At 46.1% G+C, this 25,185-nt stretch overlaps 1 protein-coding gene across 2 annotated transcripts in view; it reads left to right on the top strand.

The window, feature by feature from the left end:
• The window catches only part of DOK5 (docking protein 5), a 151,544-nt gene extending 127,979 nt beyond the window's left edge, over positions 1–23,565 (top strand). Inside the window, exons 7-8 of one of the 2 annotated variants that reach the window (XM_042930626.1) lie at positions 15,430–15,550; positions 23,087–23,565. In XM_042930626.1, the coding sequence (XP_042786560.1) occupies positions 15,430–15,550; positions 23,087–23,151 (186 nt within the window). In that variant the 3' untranslated portion in view covers positions 23,152–23,565. Of the gene's footprint in view, positions 1–8,360; positions 9,152–15,429; positions 15,551–23,086 lie in introns of those variants that run through there. The other variant, XM_042930625.1, reaches the window with a different exon arrangement.
• The last annotated feature ends 1,620 nt before the right edge of the window (positions 23,566–25,185 follow it).

Here is a 25,185-nt window from a genome sequence, read left to right as displayed (position 1 = left end):
ATGCTGTATTTCATTTAATTTTCACAGCTAGCCTAGGAGATAGGGATTGGTTTTTGGATCCCATTTGATTTATTTTTACAGAAACACATGTATGTAGAATTTAACTAACTGCAAAACTATGATGATAGGGATGGTTAAGCACTATAGTAGTTTCTCTCTTGGTGATTTATTTGTGTCTATTCCTCCTCTGCCCTCCTTAGGATCTCCTAAATCTGGTTAGAAGTTTGTACTCCTCTCTCCATGTTTTTGTCTGTATCCGTATAATCCCATATGGAAATCCCTATCTACAGACACATGTGGATTGACACGCACAGGTACATGTAGAAGGCGGGTGTTTGAGAGTCGTTTCTATTATAAAATTGTGGTGCTGTTACAGATTTCTTAAAATGCCCCCTTGTTTTTCCCACTTAATGGTAAATCCCTAATAGAAATACCGTACTTATTATTTTTATTCTCAAGTTAGCTAACACACAGTGTAGTCTTAGCTTCAGGAGGAGAACCCAGTGATTCGTCACTTCCGTACCACACCCAGTGCTCATCCCAAGTGCCCTCCTGAATGTCCATCACCCATTTGGCCCATCCCCCACTTCCCCGCCCTCCCCCCATCAACCCTCGGTTTGTTCTCTGTATTTAGGAGTCTCTTATGGCTTGCCTCCCTCTCTGTTTTTATCTTATTTTTCCTTCCCTTCCCTTGTGTTCATCTGTTTTATTTCTTAAATTCCCTATATGAGTGAAATCATGTGATATCTGTCTTTCCCTGACTGATTTCTTTTGCTTTAACATAATACCCTCCAGTTCCATCCACGTTGCAAATAGCAAGATTTCATTCTTTTTCATCGCCGAGTGGCGTTTCATTATATCTATATATCTATACCTATATCTATATCTATATTTATCTATCTATACATATATATATCTTCTTTTTTAAAAAATTTTTTTTTCAACGTTTTTTATTTATTGTTGGGACAGAGAGAGACAGAGCATGAACGGGGGAGGGGCAGAGAGAGAGGGAGACACAGAATCGGAAACAGGCTCCAGGCTCCGAGCCATCAGCCCAGAGCCTGACGCGGGGCTCGAACTCACGGACCGTGAGATCGTGACCTGGCTGAAGTCGGACGCTTAACCGACTGCGCCACCCAGGCGCCCCTATATATATCTTCTTTATCCTTCATCAGTCTATGGACATTTGGGCTCTTCCCATAATTTGGCTCTTGTTGATAGTGCTGCTATAAAACATTGGGGTGCAGGTACCCCTTTGAGTCAGCAATCCTGTATCCTTTGGACAAATTCCTAGTGGGGCAATTGCTGGATCATCAGGTAGTTCAATTTTTAATTTTTTGAGGAACCTCCACACTGTTTTCCAGAGCGGCCACACCAGTTTGCATTCCCACCAACAGTGCAAGAGGGTTCGCATTTCTTCACAGCCTCGCCAATACCTATCCTTTCCCGACTTGTTAAATTTGGCCATTCTGGCCATTTGTGAGGTGGTATCTCATTGTGCTTTCGATTTGAGAAATACCATACTTAAAAGTCACATAGCATAGGTCTGATTCAAGGGTGAGCCATCTGTGGTCCACGTGCAAAATCTGGCTTATGCCTGTTTTTGTAAGTAAAGTTTTACTGGAACACAGCTCTGCCCATCCATTGCTGTGTTGTTATGGCTGCTTTCACACTGAAACAGAAGAATTGATTCGTTGGCATGATGGAGACTGTCTGGCCTGCAAAGCCACTTGTTATATGGCCCTTGACAGAAGAGTTTGCCAGCCTTGCTCTTGCTCATTCCTTTTAATGGAATGCTTGATATTTCAGGGTCTCGATATAATACCGCCTTATTAAGCCTGTCTCTGGGAATATCAGATTTTGGGGGCCACTGATAATACCACATCACACATCCTTATATACATGCTCTTATATATGATAACTTTAACTGAGTGTCTGAGCTATAATGTATTTAGCTGAATTTTCTAAACCCAGGAGCGGGATTGCTGAAGTAAAGGTTGTTAAGTCTTTTAGAACTTAAATAGGTATCGCTATACTGCCTTCCAAAATACTGGAGTATTTTGGATTTCGTTGGTAGCATTATTAGGTCAGTTTCATAGAGGGAGAAACTGAGACTTGGTAGCTCAGAATTAGTAAGTGAGGAGTCAGGACAGGAGTGGAAGGTTCAGGATGTATTCCGTGGCCACTGAAAGGGAGGACCAATCGTGGGGACTTTTCTGCAGGCAGAAAGCACAGGACTGCCTTCTAGGGCCCTAGTGTGTTTGTGGGCTGGGCGCAGGGGAGAGGGGAAGAGATTGGGGAAGGGAGACCGGGGGCACTGGTTCTCCACCTTCAGAGTGCATCGCAGTCACCTGGAAGGCTCAGTGAGCCACAGGTCACGGGGCTCTACCTCCCGTGTTTCCGCAGGTCTGCAGAATGTCTAGTAAGTTCTCAAGCGAGTTGCTCACTGCTCTCAAAGTGGCTCTCAACGCCTCCAGTGGCTCTGAGGAGCTGGCTCCTTGATCCCTGGAACAAGAGCCAGAGACAGCACAGCATGGGGCCGCATGCCCTGCCGTCCTGCATGCACACATACAAAGATGCATAGGAAGACATACACCGTCGGTTGAGGAGACCGCTCTGGCGGGTGTCTAGTTATTGGACACTAACCCGTACAAGATCTATTTGCTGGAACTTTACAGTGTATTTGATAAACCTCAGAAATCTGTCAGACTCGGCAAACAGACTGCACGCTCCACGAACACGTGCTCGTTTTGATGCCTTTTTTCTTTTTTTAAGTATTGTCAAAGACCACTGGTCTCTTTGAAGGGAGACATTTGGTCTGGATTTTTAAGAAAAAACCTAACATTTTAAGATTCAGTTCAACACAGATTTACTATTCATGAGATAGACGAAGTGCTTGTCTCTGGCTAGAGATTTGAAATTATGTTTTAGCTTCTTTGACAGCTCTTCTCTAGTCTCCTTGTAACTGCTCCTGGCTTTCATTTTTTCCTACGTCTCATTTGGAGAAGACCCAAAGGAGTGAGGGCTGGGGACGGGGAGGGCCTGTAAAGCTACAGGCTAGGGAGGTGCCTGGGTGGCTTGGTCCCTTAAGAGGCCCGACTCTTGGTGTCTGCTCAGGTCATGACCTCACAGTTTGTGGGTTCGCGCTTCATGTCAGGATGGGGATTCTCTCTCTCCCTCTCTCTCTGCCCCTTTCCTGCTTGTGCTCTCGCTCTCTTCCTCTCTCCCTCTCAAAATAAATAAACATTAAAAAAGGAAACTCCAGTGTAGGAAGTAGAGAGATGTTTGCTCTGTGCAAGCCTGTTCGTAGAGGAGTGGGGTCCTTACACGTAGTCCTCAGTGCCCCATTCCCAGCTGCAGAGTTCTTGAAACTAGTGAATGGGATGGTGTGCGGTTGAGGGAGGAAGCTGTGATTTATTTTGAGATGCGTTAGTATCAAAAGGAGATTTTCCGATTGAGGATTTGATTTGCACATGATGTAAAATTGCAAATCTTGCATGAGGTACCTGGAGTGTAAAATAAGTCTCTCACCTGTGCATTATCACCCCAGACCCTGTAAACTGTATCCCCAGTTTACGTTCTCAAAAGCACTTTGCCGGATTCTTTTGTATCCTTCCAGAACGCGTATCGCTCATTAGATATAAAACATGTCTGTTTAGTAATACATTCATTCATTCTACAAATATGAGTATCTACTTTGTGGCAGGCCCTATTCTAGGAAGCAGGAGTATAGCAGAGAACAAGAATCAGTCCTCAGTCTTCAAAGAATTTGCTACATTGTTGTGGGGGATAGACAATCAACAATAGGCATATAAATCCATAACACGAGTCGGTGAATGCTGTGAGGAACACTGCAGTGTACAGCAGGAGAGAATGATGGGGGTTTGTTGCTCTGATGGGTTGATACTCTGGCAGAGAACTGAGGGAAGTCAGGTGTAAGCCTTGAATATTTCTGAGGGCCAGCTGTTCCAGGCAGAGGGGACTTTAAGTGCAAAGGTCCTGAGGCCATTTCATGCTTTGCATGTTCAAGGTCAAGGAGGCTGTGATTCTGAAGCAAATAAAGTGAGGAGGAGAAGAGTAGGAGGTGTGGTCTAGAAGTAACTAGAAGCAAGGCACTATGTGACCTTATAGCTATGATAAAGACTTTGGATTTTTCTTGCGATGGTTTGGGAAGTCATTGGAAGGTTTGGAGAAAGGTGAGATATGCTGACTTCACTTTTGAAAGGACCTCCCTGGCTGCTATTTGGAAAAGATTCGTGGTAGATGGGATAAGGGTGCCAGCAGGAGGACACATTAGGGAGCTATTTCAGCCATCTTGGTGTTCAGGTGAGTGCCATGACGTGGACCAACATGGCGGGCTGAACGTGGTGAAAAGTAGGGATTCTCAGCACAGTTTGAAGATTGTAAAAACAAGATTTGCTGATGGATGAGCAATCCTATAGGACAGAGTGAAGAAGGTAGTCTCACAGGTTTTTTCACCTTCTTCTTTAACCAAAGCAACAGGTAGAATGAGCCATTTATGTGGAAGGGGAAGAGATTGGAGGGAGCGAACAGTCAAAAGCGGTAGTTGAGGTTTGTACGTGTTCAGTGAGGGATGCCTACCTAGCATGTAGGTAGAGGTGGGATGTTCAACACACAAGCCTGAGGTTTAGGGGACAGATTGGAGTTACAGGTATCCATTTGAAAAGCATCAGAGTGTGGATAGGTGATACTTAAACCCACCCCAGCGATGAGCTGTCCCTGTGTGCGTGTGTAGATGAGTAATTGTGGCCCCTTGTTCTTAGGATTGTTTCAAAACAGCTTCACAAAGATCTGTCTACCTTTTTCTTTTTAATGGCTACAGATTTGTCTGTTGTGTAGATGCACAGTAATGTGAAGATAAGACTGCTTTTTGTTTTTTATTCTAAGTAAAAACAAAATTACCAACTCATCTACGTTTCTGATGTTGTACAATTTGAAAGTAATTTTTGAGTCATTCTAAGATCCAATTTGACATGTAAATTTAAATTAAATTTTAAAATTCATTTAAATAGTGGCTATCAGAAAAGGTGTTGATTAAAGCGGGTCCCAGAATAAAAATTGTGGTTAGCAGGAAAAAAAGAAACGTCATGAAGGAGAGCGGTCAGAATTTAATTCCATGGTCTCATCTGGTAACTTAAAAAATGGTCAGGGAGGGGGCACCTGGGTGGCTCAGTCGGTTGAGTATCTTGATTTTAGCTGAGATATGATCCCACGGTCGTGAGATCGAGCCCCGAGTTGGGCTCTGTGCTGAGTGTGGAGCCTGCTCGGGTTTCTCTCTCTCCCTCTCTCTGCCCCTCCCCTGCTCGCTGTCTCTCTCAAAATAAATAAACGTTTTTAAAAATGGTTAGGGAAATGAACAAATAAAGAATGGCACACGCAAAGAATGGGCTGTGACATAGACATTAAATGGCGTGTGCAAGATAGTAGGGTGTAGGAACATTAAGGTATGTTCACAATATGTTAAATGTGAAAGAGGATGACTTCACAACATATAAACAATCACGCAATTTGTGTTAAATACACATTATGTATGCACGTTAAAAAAAAGACTGGAAGGAAATTATTAACGTGTTGAAAGTTCTATTTCTTTGCCTTTGTTTTTTCTAGGAAATGTGTATAGGGCTTATTTCAAATCTACCTTATATTCTTTTGTGTAGTTCCTGAACATAATAAAAATATATCAGTACTAGGAGAGAAAGAATACAATTTTATTACAAGTTTAAAGTGACTTGTAAATACAGTTTATCACAAGACCATAAACATCACGAAACTGTGGACCTCCCTTCCACCCCCTTTTAGGTGCTAATAAGCAAAATCCTACCGAATCTAAAGGGAGAGCTGGCCAGGAGAGTGTGTGCTCCCCAAGGTGGGGGAGGGGCAGACTTTGGTTTTAGGGGGGCTCTAGAGCTCTGGATTTTCTCCTTTTCCTACAGTTATTCAGTGCCTATGCTAAGAGCTCCTTCATACTCACATTCACTGAATTCATTGTATACCAACTGGGACCAGGTGATTAAATATGTTCTCTAAGCATATTTTTTTATTTAATTGGGTGGCCTTTTACTGTTGTTTCCCGAAAACTTCTTAAAGCTTCTGTCCTCAAGCCAGGAACAATCCAATATCAAATGTTTAGGTTTAAAAAGAAGATGTGACTGTTCCTCCTAGGACCTTTTTTAGAAACTCTTGCTAAAGACAGGATTTTGATTGACACAGGGTTAATGACAGTATTGCTAAATTTAGGGAACCCCGCCGTTAAGTCATGTATGTTCTTAAAATTACCTGTAAGGTAGAAGCTGTTTTTCTCTCTTCTTTACTCATGAGATATTAAGGAATAAAGGAGGTTAAATAACTCGCCTATAGTCATGCAGTTATTAGTGGCAGATTCCAGACTTTAACCCTGGTTTTGGCCAGGTTTGGGTTCTTAACCGCGGTAGAAAAAAAAATTTTATTTATGTCTTTTTCCCTGAATGATTGGTCCAAAGGACGCAGAGCAATGGTTCTCAAAGTGAGGTCCCTGGACCAGTAAGATCAGAACCATCTGGAAACTTGGTAGAAATGCAAATTCCTGGTCAGGGGGGCCCAGGAATCTGCCTTTGAACGAACCCTCAGATGATTTTTTGGCTTGCTAAGGTGGGAGAACTGCTGCCCCAGGGCCAGGAAAGCCTAGGTAGAGCATATTTTCAAATATCCTTTTCACAGGAGAGCAAGTAGGCAGAAGAAGAAGGCGTCGTAGTTCGGGAAGGCGGAGAAAGTCAATGAACACGGAGGGTAGCGTGAACAGGGCTGAGCACTGAGCGGGGTAAAAGAGACACTGAGGTTCAGTTTTACTTTTTCTCTCTCGAGTTGTCCCTCTGACTCAACTTTGCCCACACTTTGTGCTTAAAATACCCGTAGAAAGTAAGTCGGTTTGTGTATACTTGAACTCAGGGTGTTATCAGAACCGCGTGAGCTTTGGGAGGCTGTCAGGTCGAGCAGACGGTCTGGCGCAGAGGTAGCTCTGACTCACAGCCGAATCTCATTGTCAAGACCGGTGTCCCGGTTCCGTCCCTTCGGGGCCCGGGTTCGGTAGGTGGAGAATGACGAAATGATTTGCATCTGCAGCGTTGCTAGTGGAAAACCCCTGCTCCAGTTACTGTCAGGAGCAACCCGGTGCAGGTTGAAGAGCCCGGGGAGGTTGGGAGGAGTCCTCGAAGCGCCAGCCTGCCGTTGTGATGACGCAGGCTGTTTGCGGACGGCTCCAGACAGATGTCACGGACGCGGCATCTGGTGCTTATGGTCCACCCCGGAGCACGTAGATACGTCCCGTCATGCTGTTCCATTTCGAGCCACACGGTGCTCTGCTGTAAGACGGGTGGACCCCAGAGAAGGGCGATACGGCGGAGCGTCTCAGCTGACACCCACCGCTGCTCTGTGCTGTGGTTCTCACCCTCGGAAAAGAGGTGCACAGAGCAACAGGTCTTGGGCCAAACCACATGAAGAATACGGAAACCAAAACTGGGGTTGATGGCGTGGAGGACAGGTTTTTTTTTTGGGGGGGGGTGTTTGTTTTTCTCACTGGGAAGCTATAAATAGCGATCATTAGAATTGTTGCTCTCCCGAGAGGGTTGATATGATTTGCCCATCATTATGAGGGAAGGGCCTTGGCCGTCAGCATTTCCCTCACTGTGAGCATCGCGGGGGGATTTTAAAAGGACCTGTCTGGGTTGTTGACCATGATAATGATGGGGGACCGTGCTTGGGCTGTCTGTCACTCAAGTTTAAATATCGCTTCCCCTGGGACTGATTGGCCAGAAGTAGCCACCCACTAACTTATGATATCATGCATTTTTTTTAGAGCAAGAGAGAGAGAGAGCGAGCACAAGCAGAGGAGAGGGGCAGAGAGAGAGGGAGAGAATCACAAGCAGGCTCCACGCGGAGATCAGAGCCTGACACGGGGCTCGATCCCACAACCTGAGAGATCACGACCTGAGCTGAAATTGAGAGTCAGATGTTCAACCAACTGAGCTACCCAGATGCCCCAACCATGCATTTTTTTTTAATAATCTACATAGCACATACTACTATCTGATTTTATTGTTGTGATGACAGCTTACAGAGATACAATTCACATACCATACAATACCCCCTTTAAACTACGCAATTTCGTGGTCCCAATATATTCACGGAGTTGTGTCTGTCACAGTCGAGCCACACCCACCACCTTTAGCCATCCCCTGCACAGCTGTAGGCAACCACTAATTTATTTTCTCTTTCTCTCTGGATTTGCCTGTTCTGGACATTTCATGTAAATGAACATATGGCCTTTTGCAACTGGCTTTATTCCCCCGGCTTCCTGTTTTCAGGTTCATCCACGTGGTAGCAGGTACCAGGACCTCGTTCTTTTTCGCGGCAGTCTGATGGTGTTTTTTGTGTTCCGTTTCTTCGTCTCATTAAAAGGAAAGTTCTATGAGAAAGGACACCCTGAGGCTCACACAAGAGGAGGATGTGTCCCATATCACAGGGTCCCTGCAGAGCACAGCCTGAACTGGAGCACCGTCTCTGACTCCACGGCCCTTCTCTGTTCCCGGCAACACAGTGCTTTTGTGCCTTCGAAAGCCGATCGGTTACCACTGTTGATTGGTTGAGTATTTCCGGCCACTGGACAGCATCAGCACTCTTAGGCTGGGGCAGGAGAGACCCCTGTGCATCCCTGCTGTTGAGGGAGAAAGTTCGAGTTGTTAAAGTATAAGAGGGCATTTGCTTGACTTTCCCGAAGCCTGACTTTCTTCCCTGGTGGGATCTTGAGCTAACACTGCTAACAGAATGAATAAATGTGTAGAGCTGAACTCCCCTGCTGCTGGACTGTCCTGGCCAATTGTGCATCTGCACATAGGCAGGTCTTTCCCCGAGGCCTTGCTTCTGCTCGTCACTTGAATAGCAAAGTGGCAGGAAGCAGAGTCTTATTACCACGTCCCCCACAGCCAGTGAAAGCCGTGTTAATTTAACCTGGACCTGGGGCTTCAGCAGGCAGCCTTGGGCTAACAGTGCTTCTCATATCCTGGGTTGATTCGGATTGCTTTCGGAGAACTAGTCCCTGCTTCCTGGGCAAAAGCGGGGTTCGTGCGTCCATCCATCCATCCGTCCGTCCACCCACTCGTTCATCCACTCATTCATCCATTCTGTATTTGTGAAGCTGCTGGAGGCCTCCGTGAGATGCTGGGGGTACGGAGCTGAAATACTTACTCACCACCTTCCAGGAGTTTACGGTCTACAGTAGAGGTGGGGTAGTCGAGCAGCTATCAACAAAACAATGAAATGCTGGAAATCAGAGCAGATCATGAGATGTCTGGAAGGAGCACTTGATGCCGTTAAGGGAGAAGAGATGTCAGGAAAATGTTGAGGGTCCCTGAGCTGACTCCTGAAGGCAAGGTAGGCACGAACCAGGTGAGAGAAGTGAGGAGATGAGGCACACACACACCACACGCAGCCGTTTGTCCTCGGGCCCTCCTTTCACGCTTGGGGTTGGACTCGCTCACGTGCGGGCAAACGTTTAGTAACACGTGCACGCGTGGGTGCACAGAATTGGGAAGTGATACACAGAAGGGTACTATTTCAGCGTGTCTCCCAAGTGGATGTAACAGTCTCAGATAACCTCGGATCACAGATGACAGTAAAATAATCAGGAACTGGTGGGTTTTCAGTCACACCTGTGTTACGACTCGAATAACGTGCATACGCTTATAGATGTGATTTATATCTAATTTATTTCACTGTAAGGTTATGTAATGTAATTCTTACTGATGGCTGTATTTAACGGCCAGCTCTCAAAATGCCTGAAAATGCACGAGTTGGCTTTTGCAAGCTGGTTCGAGCCAGCCCTACTGCATCCTGGATTGGACCCATTCTTTCCGTCCGCAAGTGTTTACCCAGCATCCGCTGTTAACTGTGTTTACCAGGCGCTGTTCTGAGAGCTGAGAGTACATCAGTGAACAAAACAAATGACAAAATTCTCTCCTGGTTCTAAAATTCTGGTTTTTAGCCGCTGATCTTTTTTTTTATTAAGTTTATTTATTTTGAGAGAGAGAGCGTGGGGGAGGAGCAGAGAGAGAAGGAGAGAGAGAATCCCAAGCAGGCTCCACACTGTCTGCACAGAGTCCGTTGTGGGGCTCAGTCCCACGACCGTGAGATCCTGACCTGAGCCAGAATCAAGAGTAAGATGCTTAACTGGCTGAGTCCCCCCAGGCGCCCCTAGCCACTGATCTTCTAACGAGTCTTGGGTATATATGCACCCTGCCTTCTTCAAGCTGTACGCATGACTGCCTTGCACTGACCACATGCATTGTTCCCTGTGCATGGGGCGTATCATCCCCAGATCTGCTAGTGTGGCAGACATCCAGGCCTCTCAAGAGCCTAACATTTAGAAGCAGCAGCTAAGGATGCCTAGTGTGACCTCAGACATCCTGCAGCCCTTCTGTGGGCTGAGGTAGTCTGGGAGATGTACTAAGAGTGCAGTGAATCTCAGTGACCCGGGGGAGATTACTGGGGATTAGATTGTGTGGGTGGTAGCTCCCAGAGGAATTCCTCTCTGACTGCTTCCTGTGGGCACTCCCGCTGCTCAGAATTTTTTTTTTAATTTTTATTTATTTTAGAGAGAGAGAGAGACCGAGCACAAGTGGGGGAGGGGCAGAGAGAGAGGGACACACAGAATCCGAAGCAGGCTCCAGGCTCTGAGCTGTCAGCACAGAGCCTGACGTGGGGCTCGAACCCACGGACCACGAGATCATGACCTGAGCCAAAGTCGGACGCTTGACCGACCGAGCCACCCAGGTACCCCTAAAATTTTTTTATGTTTATTTATTTTTGAGAGAGAGAGAGAGACAGAGCATGAGCAGGGGAGGGGCAGAGAGAGAGGGAGACACAGAATCCCAAGCAGGCTCCAGGCTCTGAGCTGTCCGCATTGAGCCTGACGTGGGGCTCGAACCCACGAACCATGAGATCATGACCTGAGCCAAAGTCAAATGCTTAACCACCTGAGCCACCCAGGCACCCCTACCTGCTGCTCAGATTTTTATGCCCCTTTCTTTCCTTTCTCAGACGTCCTCCGTCTTAGCCCTTTTGTAATGTCTTGGACAAAAATTCCTTGAGATTATAAACTGTGCCTTAAAATCAACAAGTATTTGTTGACAAGCCGAATAAATGTACTTTCCATTTATTGATCAGGCGGCCAAACCTCATAAGCTCTGGAAAAATCAGACAAACGTTTATGAGCACATGTAAAGACTGTTCCCCATTTTGGCAGCCGTGGTTTTAAGAGGCAGTTGGAATTTAACTAACCTTGAACTTGAATAAAGAACAAATAGGCGCCTGTCAGAAGGCCCTGAGAGACGGAGATTCAGGTCCTGGGAAGCAGGTACTGGCTGCTACCTTGCTGTGTGAGCCCGGGTCTTAGTGTTTTGGCTTGTGAACACAGACTGGGCTGGATATTCCTGTCCTTTGAGATTCCTCAACTGTATTAAATTTTCCTAATGGTTGCAGGATGCAAAATGGATGATTTGGATAATTTTTTTTAATAAAGAGTTCAAGGATACCTATTTAATGGAAAAATGGGAACAAGACCGTCAGATACGGTATCTGGTTCTTCTTAAAGCACCATTTCTGTATCCACGGTGAGCTCAGATGCATTTGATAAACTGGAGAATGATTCATTCTAATATCAAAGTGTGTTGGTACAAAAAACACTTTTTTTCTAGGCAAGGAAAGCCCAGAATAGCAGGAGTGGTATTGTAACCTTCAACAGGAAAGGGTGAGAGCCCTCAATAAACTACTGCACAGACACAGCCTCTTCCAGCTACAATGTAAGAAGATAAGAAATGAGCAGAGGTGGGGGGCACCTGGGTGGCTCAGTCGGTTAAGCATCCGACTCTTGATTTGGGCTCAGGTCATGATCTCGCGGTACCTGGGTTTGAGTCCTGCATCAGGCTCTGCGCTGTCAGTGTGGAGCCTGCTTGGGATTCTCTCTCTCTCCCCTTCCCTCTCACTCCCTCCCTCCCTCCCCTGCTCATGCACTCTTGCTCTCTTGCTCTCTCTCGCTCTCTCTCTCTCAAAGTAAATAAACATAAAAGAAAAGAAAGAAAGAAAAGAAACGAGCAGAGGCACCGAAGGCTCCAGGCAGAGAGGTGCGTCCCCACCTTGCCATATGTCTTGTTCACGTGGCCACACGTCCAGCCACGTCCACCTTTTGGGTAGAGCCTGCGTTCCATCTCTATAGCCCAGCCTTCTGAATACAACATTTCTAACCAAATGTTTTTCCGTGTTTCTTTAATAACCCTTGCGTGGCCTCCAGCCTCCAAGCTGCCTCTCGGAGTAGCGAGGACTCTGGTTCGAAAACGGCAGGACGTTTTGAGGGATCTTCGCATAAACCGATTTTCCTAGCAGTTTTGCAGATGGGGAGGTTTTTCCAGAAACATCCATGTTACGCTATAGAAGAAATAGCTATACTTTAAATTTTTATGGCTCGGGGTAATTTTTATTTTTTACTTCTTACTGTGAAACTACTATGATTTTTGTAAAAGGAAAACATCACACTGTATAAAAGTTTGAAAAAAAAAAAGGGAACGAATACAATCATTCTCTCCAGACACTCGAAACGACCCAATTTTAACTCCTCCAAAAATGTAGTGCTACTTTCCGCTTCCGCCTGCCGTACATATGAGCATCCATTCATGCCCCCTGCACTGGGTGTTGAGATCAAGGCTCAGCATACCTTGCAGCAGTAAAGAATGAGGGCAGGAACTTTCCTGATAGACATATCACCGAATGACTTCTCCCCCTTAAAGAATTGCATTGTTAAATAACACTTTTTTTTTCATCTTTTTTCTCCGGAGACCATGAAAATGCCCCTTTCATAAACCATGGTAATCTTTCAGAGGGTTGAGGAAGAATAGAAAGCCAGGCTTTGTAATGTTCTCCATGAAACATGATGTTGGTGTCATTGCATTCTTGTTCCTAGATAAGCTTTCTAAAAATATAGTCAAATCATGCTGCCTGCAGAAGTATATTCACAGTACTGTAGTGAATAATTTGAAGCGACAGAATTTTCCCATATGTTTCCTTTATATTACATTTTTTATAATATCAACTGTGATCTCTTTTTATTAGGAAAAATCCAGTAATCAGTACCTTGGAAATCCAGGTCTTTTCCTCCCTTTATTTATGTATTTTTTTCATTCCGTGTAAATGAGGTTGAGTGTCACCAGCAGTCACTCATCAATAGGTTTCTGCTTGCTTTTGGCTCTTGCTCGTAAGCTTTGAGACGTCCACGTGTACAGAAATAGAGAAACCACCACACTAGAACTTTTCTATCAGCTTTTTTCTCGGCTCTTTGCCCTTTTGGTCTAACAGGATATGTTTAGGAAAAAACGTACCCATGAAACCTGGTGCGGTCAGATTCTACCAGGGGACACATTTTGGTAATTGTCCTGTTGTGATAGGACTGAGAATTCAATCCATGGCATGTAAATGCAGCACGTATAAATTAAATTACCTTCGGAAGAAGTGATGATAATCTCTTCTCAAGTTCAGTCTCATTGGCCACAATGAGTTTTGGTCTCCAGAGTATGAAGCCTCCTCTTGTTTTGGCTTCACTGTATGGACGGACAGATGTTAGGGCTGGATGTCGCATGCTGATGAGGTGTGCAGAGTGGAGAGTTTTCTTTAAAAAAAAAAAAATAATAATCCCTAGGGGCTGCCTGAGTGGTTCGATCAGTTAAGCGTCTGACTCTTGATTTCGGCTCAGGTCATGATCTCACAGTTCGCGAGGGCAAGGCCCACGTTGGGCTGTGCGCTGAGAGCGCAGAGCCTGCTCGGGATGCTTTCGCTCTCCCTCTCTCTCTCTGCCCCTCCCTGTCTGTGTCTCTCTCTCTCAAACTAAATAGATAAACTTAAAATTTTTTTTGAAGTCTTTAAATGGACCTTGTAATTCATAATGATAATACTACCCTCCATGTTTTCCTGTACCTGGCTTGTGCTAGGCAAGTGCCGAGCAGGTCCAATGGGCAGGCATTTAATGTAACTGCCTCTCATAGGAGCAGTTAAAATGACATGCCGCTAGAAGACAGTGGTCTGCAACTCACCGGTTCCTTCATGACACGATGTATAAACGTTCCCCTTTGAGTTGATCTCCCTTCCTCTGGCTCCCAGTTGTCCAGGATGCCGTCGTGTCTCAGCTCAGTTAACCAGGTCTTCAGTGGTGGAGGCTCCAGCTGCCTCCAGTTCTGCATGCTTGCAAATCATGTCCTGCCGCGTACCCTTGTGCAAATCTGTGTGTTTCTGGGCACACTTATGAAACTGAGGTGGGTTATTTGATAGCCAGGCCATTCCAGGAAATCAAACATTCGAATAGTCACTTCTATTAATGTGTAGTAAAACTATGCGTGATTGCATTGAGACCTGGGCTGAGATGAGAGGGTGGCTGAGGACTGCCTCCCATCCCGCTCCTGCCCTTCCAGCTTGTTGTCCCCGTGCACCTGTCCTCCTACTCCACTCCTACCCGTCCCTCTGGGCCACCTTCTCTCTGAAACTTCCCTTGTAAGGTCAGTTCCCGCAGTGTGTCAGACGGGCCACTGATGACTCCCCAGGACCTGGACCAAGAGCCCTGGCTTCCCCTTTTCCTCCCTTGGTATCTGGAACAAGGTATCAGGTGCCTGGAAGCAGACAGCGTTTTGTTCTGATGCTGGGGACAGAATACCGAATTCAAATCAGCTTGAACTGAGAAGAGATCATTGGTTCCTATCACTGAGAAGTCCAGGGTTAGTTTCCAGGTTCACGTGGGGTCCAAGGTCACCCCCTTTTCTTGGCTGTCTTCCTCTCAATCAGCTCATTGGCTGGCACACTCTCTCTTCGTTATTCCAAGACAGGCTTCTTTCTGTCCTGTCTCCTGTCCTCAGCAACCTCCCAAGGAAGCCATTCATTCAACGCAACACGCATTATCGTGAACCTACCATCTGCCAGGAAACATTCTAGACCTGGGGGAGAAAGCTGTGAACAAAACAGGCAAAAACGCTTGGCTTCACCTCTACTGATGCTCTCTTTGCAAAAGTGCTGATAAATGTTCCCAGGGGTTGTGTCTTCTTGTCCTGGCTTGGGTCACCAGACCACCCCGAGAATCAATGGTGAGGTCTCCGCCGTGTAACTAGATGGATTGAGCTGAGGCGGAGGGAGGTTCCCCAGAGGAAAAGGGACACACCGTTGCCAGCAGGGTGAAGAAGCGATGCTGTTGAGTAGGCAAAAACGGTAGCCGTGGCCCCCACCGGGAAGCCCTCGCTGATTTGCCCGCCAGCTGTCCATGGTCCTGACCGCTAGCCCTCCGGCTCTCTGCCAGGTGGTTTCCAGCCCCGGGGTCGCTGACGCTCCGTTTTCTTCTCTTCGCTGCAGCTCCAGATGAAGATGAGCCAGCGGGCTGCCTCGCTGAGCACCATGGCGCCTCTGCCCCGCAGCGCCTACTGGCAGCACATCACGCGTCAGCACAGCGCGGGGCAGCTCTGCCGCCTGCAAGGTAAGCGCGGGGCCGGGGGCAGGCGGTGCGTCTGGCCTCTGCGCAGGGGGCTCGGCCGGGCCGGCTGCCCGCTTCCTGCCCGAGCCGGGGCCCCCGTCGAGGCCTCACTGCCGGGCGCGTGCACTGCCACCGCGCAGACTCTTGGGCCCTCGACCCCAGAGGTCCGTGTGGGCAAGAGGGCTGGTGTCCACGCTGCAAGAGGTGGTCTAGGGCGCTTAGCGCGAACGGCATCAGCATCCCTCAGGAGCTTGCTAGCGTGCAGATTTGCAGGCTGCTCCCGGGACCTGCAGAATCGGGAGCTGTGAGGTCAGGGCCCAGCCGTCTGTGTGTCATCAAGCCCTCCAGGCGACTCTCATGAGGGCCCGAGCTTTGCAACCATGTGCTGCTGGAAAGGGACGCACCGGGGTCCGGGTCCTGGGTTCTAGTTCTGCCGGCACGCTCAGCACATCCTAGGAAGTCTGTCTTCCGGAAAGTGGTCTTAGAAGCAGGATACAGAATAATCCAGGGAGGGGACAATGGGAGCAATTAGGGGAAAAAAAAATCAGACATTTCTTATCTTTTCAAATGTAGTTTTTATGTTTTATAGTATATAAGAATACCTGGTGCATATGGAGCTTTTTAGGTTTATTTTATTTACTTTGAGAGAGAGAGAGAGAGAGAACCAGTAGGGGAGGGGCAGAAAGAGGAGGAGGCAGAGGATCCAAAGAGACTCTGTGCTGACAGCAGAGAGCCCGACACGGGGTCGAACCCATGAATCATGGGATCATGACCTAAGCTGAAGTCAGACGCTTAACGACTGAGCCACCCAGGTGCCCCTGCATACTTCTAAAAAGTAAATAGGTCTATGTGGAGGGGTCCCTGCTGAAGAACTTTCCATGATGAGCTAGAAGATCCCAGAACATTGAAGGGCGTGTGCTCGACGGCACCTAGTTCATGTGCAGAAATGGGCTGAATAAATGAATGTAAGGACGAATGAATGACCACAGAAGACAGTGGCCTCGGCCGTAAATGGCGCTGTCTGTTTCGTCATCACTCAGCCTTCCTTTTAGCCCTTCTCAGTGGCCATATCCCGAGTGCCTGTGTGAGTGACTGCCCCGTAAGTAACTGATAAATGTGCTTACTTTCCAGAACATACCCACAGAGAGAGGGTTGGGTTAGATCAGGTTGTCAGAAAGACCATTGTTCCCATATCATGTTCAGAAATTTCTGCAATATTGGAATTACATCATGAGCATTTTTCTCCTATCATACCTCTTATACTATCGCTCAATTTTGTGCCATCCCTTCTACTTAAATAAATTTGTTTTTGTAAAGAAAATTGTATTTTACTTCCTTCATACTATTATAGCAACTGGCTATATGTATTTTTAAAATATGATAGATAAATAGCAATTATTGAAAGTTTGAAACAAGTATGCATAACGTACATGTACACAGAGCTATTGAATTGCTTTGGAACTTGACTTTTCCTACCCTTGCCAGGAGGATCTTTACCCAAAAAAGTATGTCTTTTTAGATTCTATGTGCCTGGAATGTAAAGTAGAGTCGAGAACCAAAGTGATGTAGGCTTCATAGGGAGGAAATTGGTAGGTGATCTTAGTTCTTGCGATACAGTGTGGTAATTTGAGAACTCAGTTTGCATCAAAGTTGATGTATCTCGGGGTTTCCCTAGATTAGTGTGTTTGCAAAGATGCTCTGAGAGTGAGGACGTCCTGAACACTTGGGATGTGTTGGAAGTTTTAGTATTTATTAGTGAACATCCCAGAGCTTAAGAATCCTCGGGACATAGAACATACTCACCTTTCTATCTTTAACTAATCTAACTATCCTTGACCGAAATGAATAGTCATTCATCAGAAAGGATAAAGCCCAAGGGTCTTTTCAGGACCCTGACTGTGTAATAATACTTTAAAACACCTTTTTAGGTTAAAAGAGGATGTTGTAGATGCTGTTACACACTGTTAGTATGCTCTTAGAGTATACACGAGTATTCCGACAATGTCTGCATCTGGTTACTATGAAGAAAATGGCTTTATTTACAGGATACAGCGGCAACAAAATTTGCAAATTTACTTGCGTGCAAAAAGCCCGTATTATGGTTGGAGGGCCATGCTCCGCTCATGGGTCTGGGATGATTGTCAAAGACGAGTAATCCACTAATTCCAAATTAATAGATAATAGTGATAATGCTACCTCTGGAAGCAGAGCAGAGCAATACAAGGCATCACAGCAAAGAAAGAAGTTTGCGTTCTTTGAGAAGTTCCCGTTATTTTGTATCAAAACCAGCATGCCGCAAATCCAACAACTCGTCACAATTAAACTTGGGTTTATTCCCTTTATTATTAGGTTTATTATTAATTATCCCCATCCTCCATCACTCAAAAGTAAGGAGGTATTACTGTAAAATTAGGTTCAAATTTCTTGGTATAGATTTTTCGAGGGAACCCAGGAATCGTAGTTACAAAACAGCAATCTGAAGATAGTGATGGTGTGGCTTCTAATGAAATTGATGCCAGTCATGAGAATGAATACCGCAGATTTTCTGCACACAGAGCGGATTATCCAGCTTTGTATCAATAACCTATAGGGTTTTGAAGATGAGAGTTAAAACTTCCGTTGTCCGCTTTTTGTCACATAGTATGATCTTCACTGAACACACACATTTCCGTTTGAGTTCTTGCAGTTTTCCTGTGTGGCGTACTTGGTGAAGTATCCTGCTGTCTTATACTATCCGTGTGGGTGAAAGTGGCATTGCAACTGCTTCAGAATTATTTGGGGTTTTTTGGCTTTGTGTGTTTGTAACAGTTACTCGAGCAGCCTGTTTGCGTTCACATACTTCCGTTACACGTGTTTTGTTTTGATACTTCGTTTGTACCGATGTTCGCTGAGAGATTGCTTCGCCCGCGGGTTCTGTGTCGATTTATTTTATCTTTGAGTCACCACTACTCTCTGAGATACAGTGCCAACATATGGTCTGTGTGTGTAGTGTGGGACTCAGTTTACCAGTAATGTGTTACCTTAAATTGTTTTTTCTCTCAGACTGCCTAAAATTGATCTTGCTTCTCCAAGGTGGTCAGTTACGTGAAAAATAGGATGCGTGCATCTGTCGTTTCACCTCTTCCTCCCATCTTCCTCCTTCCCTTTCTCCCACCACTGGATTAAAGCTGAAACTGGGGGAAAAAATCATGACACCATTACCCTGTTGCCTGAGGTTACATGGCACATCATTTCTTCTTGTTTTGATGGTTCTTATGAGCCGTGATTCCTCTGGCCAGCTCATTTGCCTGGACATATGTCAGGATGACTTTTCCTGTGGTCTGGAGGTCAGTCTTGGAAAGCACCTAGACCCTTATGGGAGAATTTGCCCGTCAGGTTGGAGAATTTGCCATTTCCTCTCCGAACTTAGTCCTACAGAGCCACCTGCTGGTTGGTTTTGGAATTGTTCTCTTATCCTTGCTGTCTTAGGTGGGGAAGAGGTGCTTTGACCCATGCTGGGCATATGAAGCCATATTTAATCCACTATCACTGCTTCTCCTGCCCCATTTCTAATTTTCACATAGAAATTCCCTTCTAGGGTTGAGCATGTACAAAATCAACACGTAAAAGAGGTTTATCATGAACACTGGAAGAAATTTAAGAAAGAAGCGTTTGGCAAGTTGAACACTGTATGCACAGGATTCTTTCAGGAGCGCGTCGTATAACAGAACCACAGAGTGGTGTTTTCCCAATTGTGGTCTGTGGAGTACTCACCCGGGTAGAGATGGCCCTTTCCCAAACTAGTGCTGTGGTCCAGTAAGTTTGGGGAAAATGCTACATGTTCAGGGACATTCTCCTTTTTTAGAGATTAAGAATGCCAGTCACTATTTTCAAGATTTTGAGATGTCCTGCCATGAAGAGTCTGTTTAATCTTGTTGAAACCAGGGCTCGGCAAACTTATTTGAACGTGAAACCTCTTCTCTCCTTTTTTATGTAAGCAAACATTAACATACCACCAGTCAAGTGCTAGATTTGTTCCTCACAAGGCAGACGCGACATATTGAATGAGTATTTTTTTATACAGATACCCTTTCTTGAAGGCCTGCTGTATTGAAGGCTTTGCACTGAGTTCTTATCATACACGATCTCAGTCCTTAAAACAGCCATGCGAGAGTATATTATTCTCGTCTGCAACTAAGCAACTAAGAATTTGAAGGGTTAGTAGTGGGGTCCAAGGTCACCCAACTGGTAAGTGAGGTCTTTGTTTCTCTATTCATTCACCCACTCACTCTCTCGTTCAGTCGGTGAGTGTTCTTGGAGCATTGGCTCTATGCCAAGCACTGTGCTAGGTGACGGGGACACACAGGCTGCTAGACAGGCATGCTTCTGCCCTCCTAAAGCCGAAAGCCTAACGGAGTCACGGGCAATAATTACACAAATGTATTTAATATCAAATTTGGTCACATTGAAAAGAAATGTTATCTGTCATGGAGGGTGGTGAAGCGGAGTTGTTGGTCTGGGAACGATCAGAAGACAAGAGGGGCTTCTTTAGGTAGGGCATCCGTCACAGGGGCCTGTAGCATTACCTCGAGACCTGCAGTCTGAGGAAAAGCAGCCATTCTGCAATCCAGGGAAAAGATTCTCCATAGGGAGTTCAGCAAGTGCAAAGGTCCTGAGACAGAAATGAGCCGGGGCAAAGACCAAAATGGAAGCGGCGTGGCTGGTGCCTAAGGGGCGGTAGGAGACAGCAGGTGAATCAGCTTCCGTGGGTGCCCTTCACCTCAAAGTTACCCGCCTGGGAATCGTTAGCCTCACTCCAGAGGGGCTCCATTACTCAATATCTCCCGAATCCTTTTGCTGCAATTGCCTTGAACGATAGCATCACTTGTTTAAAACCAAGAAAAAAATAGGCATGCAACTCATTTATCAGATTTGACTTTCGGTTATTTCAGGAAGTCACAGATTGGCACCAAATGTTTGCGTCGCACTCTACCGGCATCCGGCATGTTGCCTCATCTGGTTCTCCCGGCAGCAGTTTGATTTGGCAAGAGCCAAACGGAGGACTGTGTTCTCCATTTCAGTCACCGCGGAACCCGAGACCCTTAGAGGCCAAGTACTTGCTTAAGACCGCGTGGCTAGTGGAGGGAGGGACTGGCATTAAAGCTCCTTTCTTTTTTCGTATATTCTTACCCGGGAGACGAAATCCTGCCGCCATGACTGTTTCCAAGGCACATACCGTACGATGGAAACAGGTCCTCCAGAGGATTGATTCCAGCCCGTGCGATTTGCCTAGTTAAGGATGTAGGTTCCCAGAGCAAGTGGCAAGTCGGCATTGATTTTTTCCATCTTAGTTCTAACGTCACATACGTGGTATGTGCATCGGTTAAGAAAAGGGAGATTAATATCTGAACACGTGTCAAAAGGCAACAAATAAATGAAGGTCTCGAACTCTCATGTCTCTCTGGACCAGGGAGGACGCGCAAACAGCGGGACAGGGCACAGGTGGGTGTGGGTTGGTCTCTGGTGAATCACAGGGACCCTGGGGCAGAAGATAGGCCCGGTGTGTTTTCCAGTTTTACAGGAGAACAGAGAAATCGGCACCTTTACAGAACTTTTGAGGTTATTTGAATAGTGACAGTCAATTCCCAATGTGTTATGACCTGTGCAGGCCAGAGAACATGGGCCCAGATGGGGTCTGCAGGCCGGTACCAGCTCATGATCTTCGTGTGAACTGCAAAATTGTGGGACAGGTGACTCCACCACCTGTCTTTAAAACCAGCGTTCAGTTAGCCAGCATGATAGAAGCTGTAGGGGTTTCACTACAATCTGACCCCAGGTGAACACTCTGAGCCCCTTTATTCAAACTTTTAGAGCCTACGGAGCCACAGATGAAGGTTCCGGAAGGGCTTTGTACTTGATTTGGGTTTTGCATTGATACTGTTTGTGCACTGTCTGCTTCCCTTGGGAATTTTTATCAAACTGTGACAAAGACGTGCCAGGACGTTCACCTGTCGCACTCCAACTCACTGAGTGATCTCTGCACCCGACATGGGGCTTGAACTCATGACCCTGAGATCAAGAGTCAGATATTCCACCGGCCGAGCCAGCGAGGTGAGCCCGTAGCATCCAAACTCATCAGCACAGTTTCCCTATGTGACAGCGTGTGCACACGTGTGTACTGGAAAGAAAATAGAATCTGTGTTCAAAATGGTCAGGAGGTTGGAAGAAACGATCTCTTGGGTTTGGGATGTTTTAGTATTCAAGCTGCTCTAATAACAACCACTGCTGTTGTGTACCAGTGACTGTATGACTATAGATTTCCTTACGGTCCTGATTTGAGGCTTGCAAATATCTGAGTCCATGACTTATGTCCAAAAGGTTCTGACTAGGTCTGACGGAGGTCGGGGCCATTGTGACAATGTGCTGGACGGTGCACTCAGCCATGTGCCACGTAAACCTTTCTGCTCGGCACAGTATTTGAAAACAGCATTGTTTTAGGGGCGCCGGGATGGCTCAGTCAGTGAAGCGTGTGACTTTAGCTCAGGTCAGGATCTCGCGGTCGGTGAGTTCGAGCCCCGCGTCGGGCTCTGTGCTGACAGCTCGGAGCCTGGAGCCCGCTTCGGGTCCTGCGTCTCCCTCTCCAGCGGGGCATGGGTGCTCCATGTAGCTGCAGCCCTGTTGCTGTGTGGCCCGGGCCGGACCCGGGCTCTGCTCCTGCTCAGAGCTGCTCCATAGCCAGCAGCGTGAATTTCGCAGCTTGTGGTAAAACCTCTAGCCAGCAGGTGGCGGTGAAACCTCTTGTTTGTATAAAATCAAGCGCCAAGGGGACTGGCAGACGGGTGGCCTGCAGGCCAAACCACCAGGTCTGCTGTCTGTTGTCGTTAACGAAGTTTTGCGGGACACCCGTGCCCATTTGTCACGTATTCACCGGGTCGCTTTTGTTGAGTAGCTGCAGTGAGACCATACGGTCTGCAAAATCTGAAATACCTAGTATCTGGCCCTTTATAGAGAAGGTTGGCCAGCCCCTGTCGTAGGTCACAAAGGCTGCTGACAGTAGCCCTTGGAGCTGCCTTCCTGGCTTCTTCACTTTTCTTGGTTTGGAACCTACACCTGAAATAATAAAGCCTGTGTGGATTTTAGGGAGTCCTCCTGCTAAAAAAATTCCCTAAGTATAAATATAATTGCCTTATTTCTGATCAGGTTTCCAAAGAGTGCCTACACAAAAGATTTCCTAGTCCTATGATTCTTCTCATTTCCTTGAAATACCCCGAATATAGGGGTTGATGAAAAATTTTAAAGATTAAGGAGGAATGTCACCGCTAGCGGTCTGATCACAGCTCAGTGCAAAGACCACATGCAAATGATATGGTAATCGTGAAGTCTCTCCTGACTCTTATTTGCATATCACTGTGAGTGGCCTCTGGAGAAAAAAGTCCTATGTTGCGTATCACTTGGCTTCTGTTATATAGAAACTTGTCGCTAGCTAATTTGATCGGGGGCTTTCTTGAAATGTAACTGCCGTTTTTAAATTCTTTTTTTTTTTTTTTTTTTTTGGAAAAGATGTTGCCAGCCCTCTGAAGCTTCATCGAACAGAGACTTTTCCTGCCTACCGATCTGAGCACTGACACGAGCTGCCCAGAGTGGTTGTGGGACGCACCTGGGATGCGTCAGCCACCGCGGACCCTCGAGGCGGCAAGATGACAGCGAGGGAAACCACGAAGGAAAGAATCTGAAAGTCCCCGGCTGATCGTGTGGTCATTGGGAAACGGCAATGCAATATTTGTCTTTTTCTTTCTTTTTTTTTTTCTTTTTTTAAAAAATCTTAGCGTGATTGAAACATGCTCTATAGATTTCGACTTCTCGTTCCCCCTTTTACAGCTGGACAGAAAGGAGTCAATGCCGCAAAATGATTTTCTATCGTAGATACTGTGTCCCTTCCACTTCCTCTGAATCTGCCCTTTTGTGGATTCTTGTGATTTCCCTTCTGAGTGTTTCAGTTGTATGACAGTCAGTACTGACAATAAAATGGCTCTTCATTATTTGTTATTTGCTGATACCGTATCCCTCAATTATTAATGCTACGGCTCTGGTTAACTACTGGAAGTTATTTTTTATTATATTACCGACACGTGAAATCAGCGCTTTGACCTGACTCTTACCGGTGAGGTTAAGAAATATCTTCAAAGGGCCCTTTAGTATTCTCCACGGGGTTATAATGTTGCTCTCGCGTGATCTTCCTCCAATCACCCACCTCCGTTTTTTAAAAGCCTTTGTTTTACTTGGAGTACCTTCATAAAACATTTCAAAATAAAAGAACATTCTTCACCCCCTATGTTCTTTGGATTCTGGCTACTTGGTTTTCTCTTATGTTTCCAGTGTTTATGAAGGTATGTGAATATCTTCCTTACGAGCCATGACCGTGGCCTGGCATTGCATTTGACGTCTGTGCAACCGTTTACGCGTTTGCCCACTCATTCACGAAGCTGGTCTGCACTGAGCATCTTCCAGTTCCAGATGCTGTGCTAGATAGAATCCAGGGGTACAGGGATAAAGAGATATGCGGGCCCTGTCACCAAGGACTTCAAGTGCATAGGAGCATGACAAGGAAATAAAGTTGCAGTTGTAACACAGAGTGACATCTGCTAAATGGGTCCCCAGTGGGCCATGTGCCTCTGAAGAGACGGTCATTCTATTCCCCAGGCTTTCCCCCTGGGAGCTTCCAGGTGGGAATTAAACCCCGGGAGCTCCCGAGGCTGGAATGGCTATGACTGCATGGGAAGCAGGGTTCTGTGTATCTCGGTCACCACTCTGTCGTCATTAGTGTTCCCTGATAGAGTGTAGGGCGTCGATTAAGTTTGATACACAATGACTGTTCTTTTAGTGTAAGTATATCCAAAACATTGCATGAGATGTAATTACACTAAAAATGGCTCATTGCATATCTTAGACTGAAATTTGTTGGGATGGTCCGAATTTTTCTGTGCTAAATCTGGCAATCCTGTTTCCCAGGCACGAGAACTGTGCCTTACACGTAGCTCATGCTTGAAAAATATGTGATGATTGACTGGGTGGTTGAATAAACTCCTATCCTGGGGATAGGATTCTTTCTACGAGGGGAGGCAAGTTATTATCGATTGTATACTTTCTCAGTGCCAGGTACTGAGGTAGGCCCTGCTAAAATTATTATTTTCCCTGGAAAATCCTATCCTGTATTTTCTAGGGAAAGGTGTGAATTTTACTCAACACCAAGCAAGGGCCAGAAAAAGATTCACTTTCATTTGTGCTTCCTCCGAAACGTGCATAATTTCCCAAAATGGAGATTGACCAGTGAAACCCCAAAGGCCCTGCTAAAATCCAAGTTTGCCGAGCTAAATTCCCAGTTGGATCTGAGTTAGTTGGGATCTCCAAGGACACTGCTGGTTAGGATGTGTTTGTCTCAGAGGTGGGGAAACACTGGGAGGGGGAGGAGGGTTAAATTCAGCCGAGGATTAATTAGTGGGTTAGGGACACGTAAGTGATTTAGTGCTTTGTTGGGGTACGTGTGTGTTCTGTGTTGTGTGTGGCTGCTTTTCCCATTACGTTAGCTCATCTGCCTTCTCCCAGGTAGATTCATAGTCATCTTTTTAAAATTTGGTTCGCCACACACATTGGAGCATTCC

This window comes from Panthera leo, chromosome A3, assembly GCF_018350215.1.
Source record: "Panthera leo isolate Ple1 chromosome A3, P.leo_Ple1_pat1.1, whole genome shotgun sequence".
NCBI lineage: Eukaryota > Metazoa > Chordata > Mammalia > Carnivora > Felidae > Panthera > Panthera leo.
Note: the sequence above shows the minus strand (reverse complement) of the source record. Positions and strands in the feature narration are given on the sequence as shown.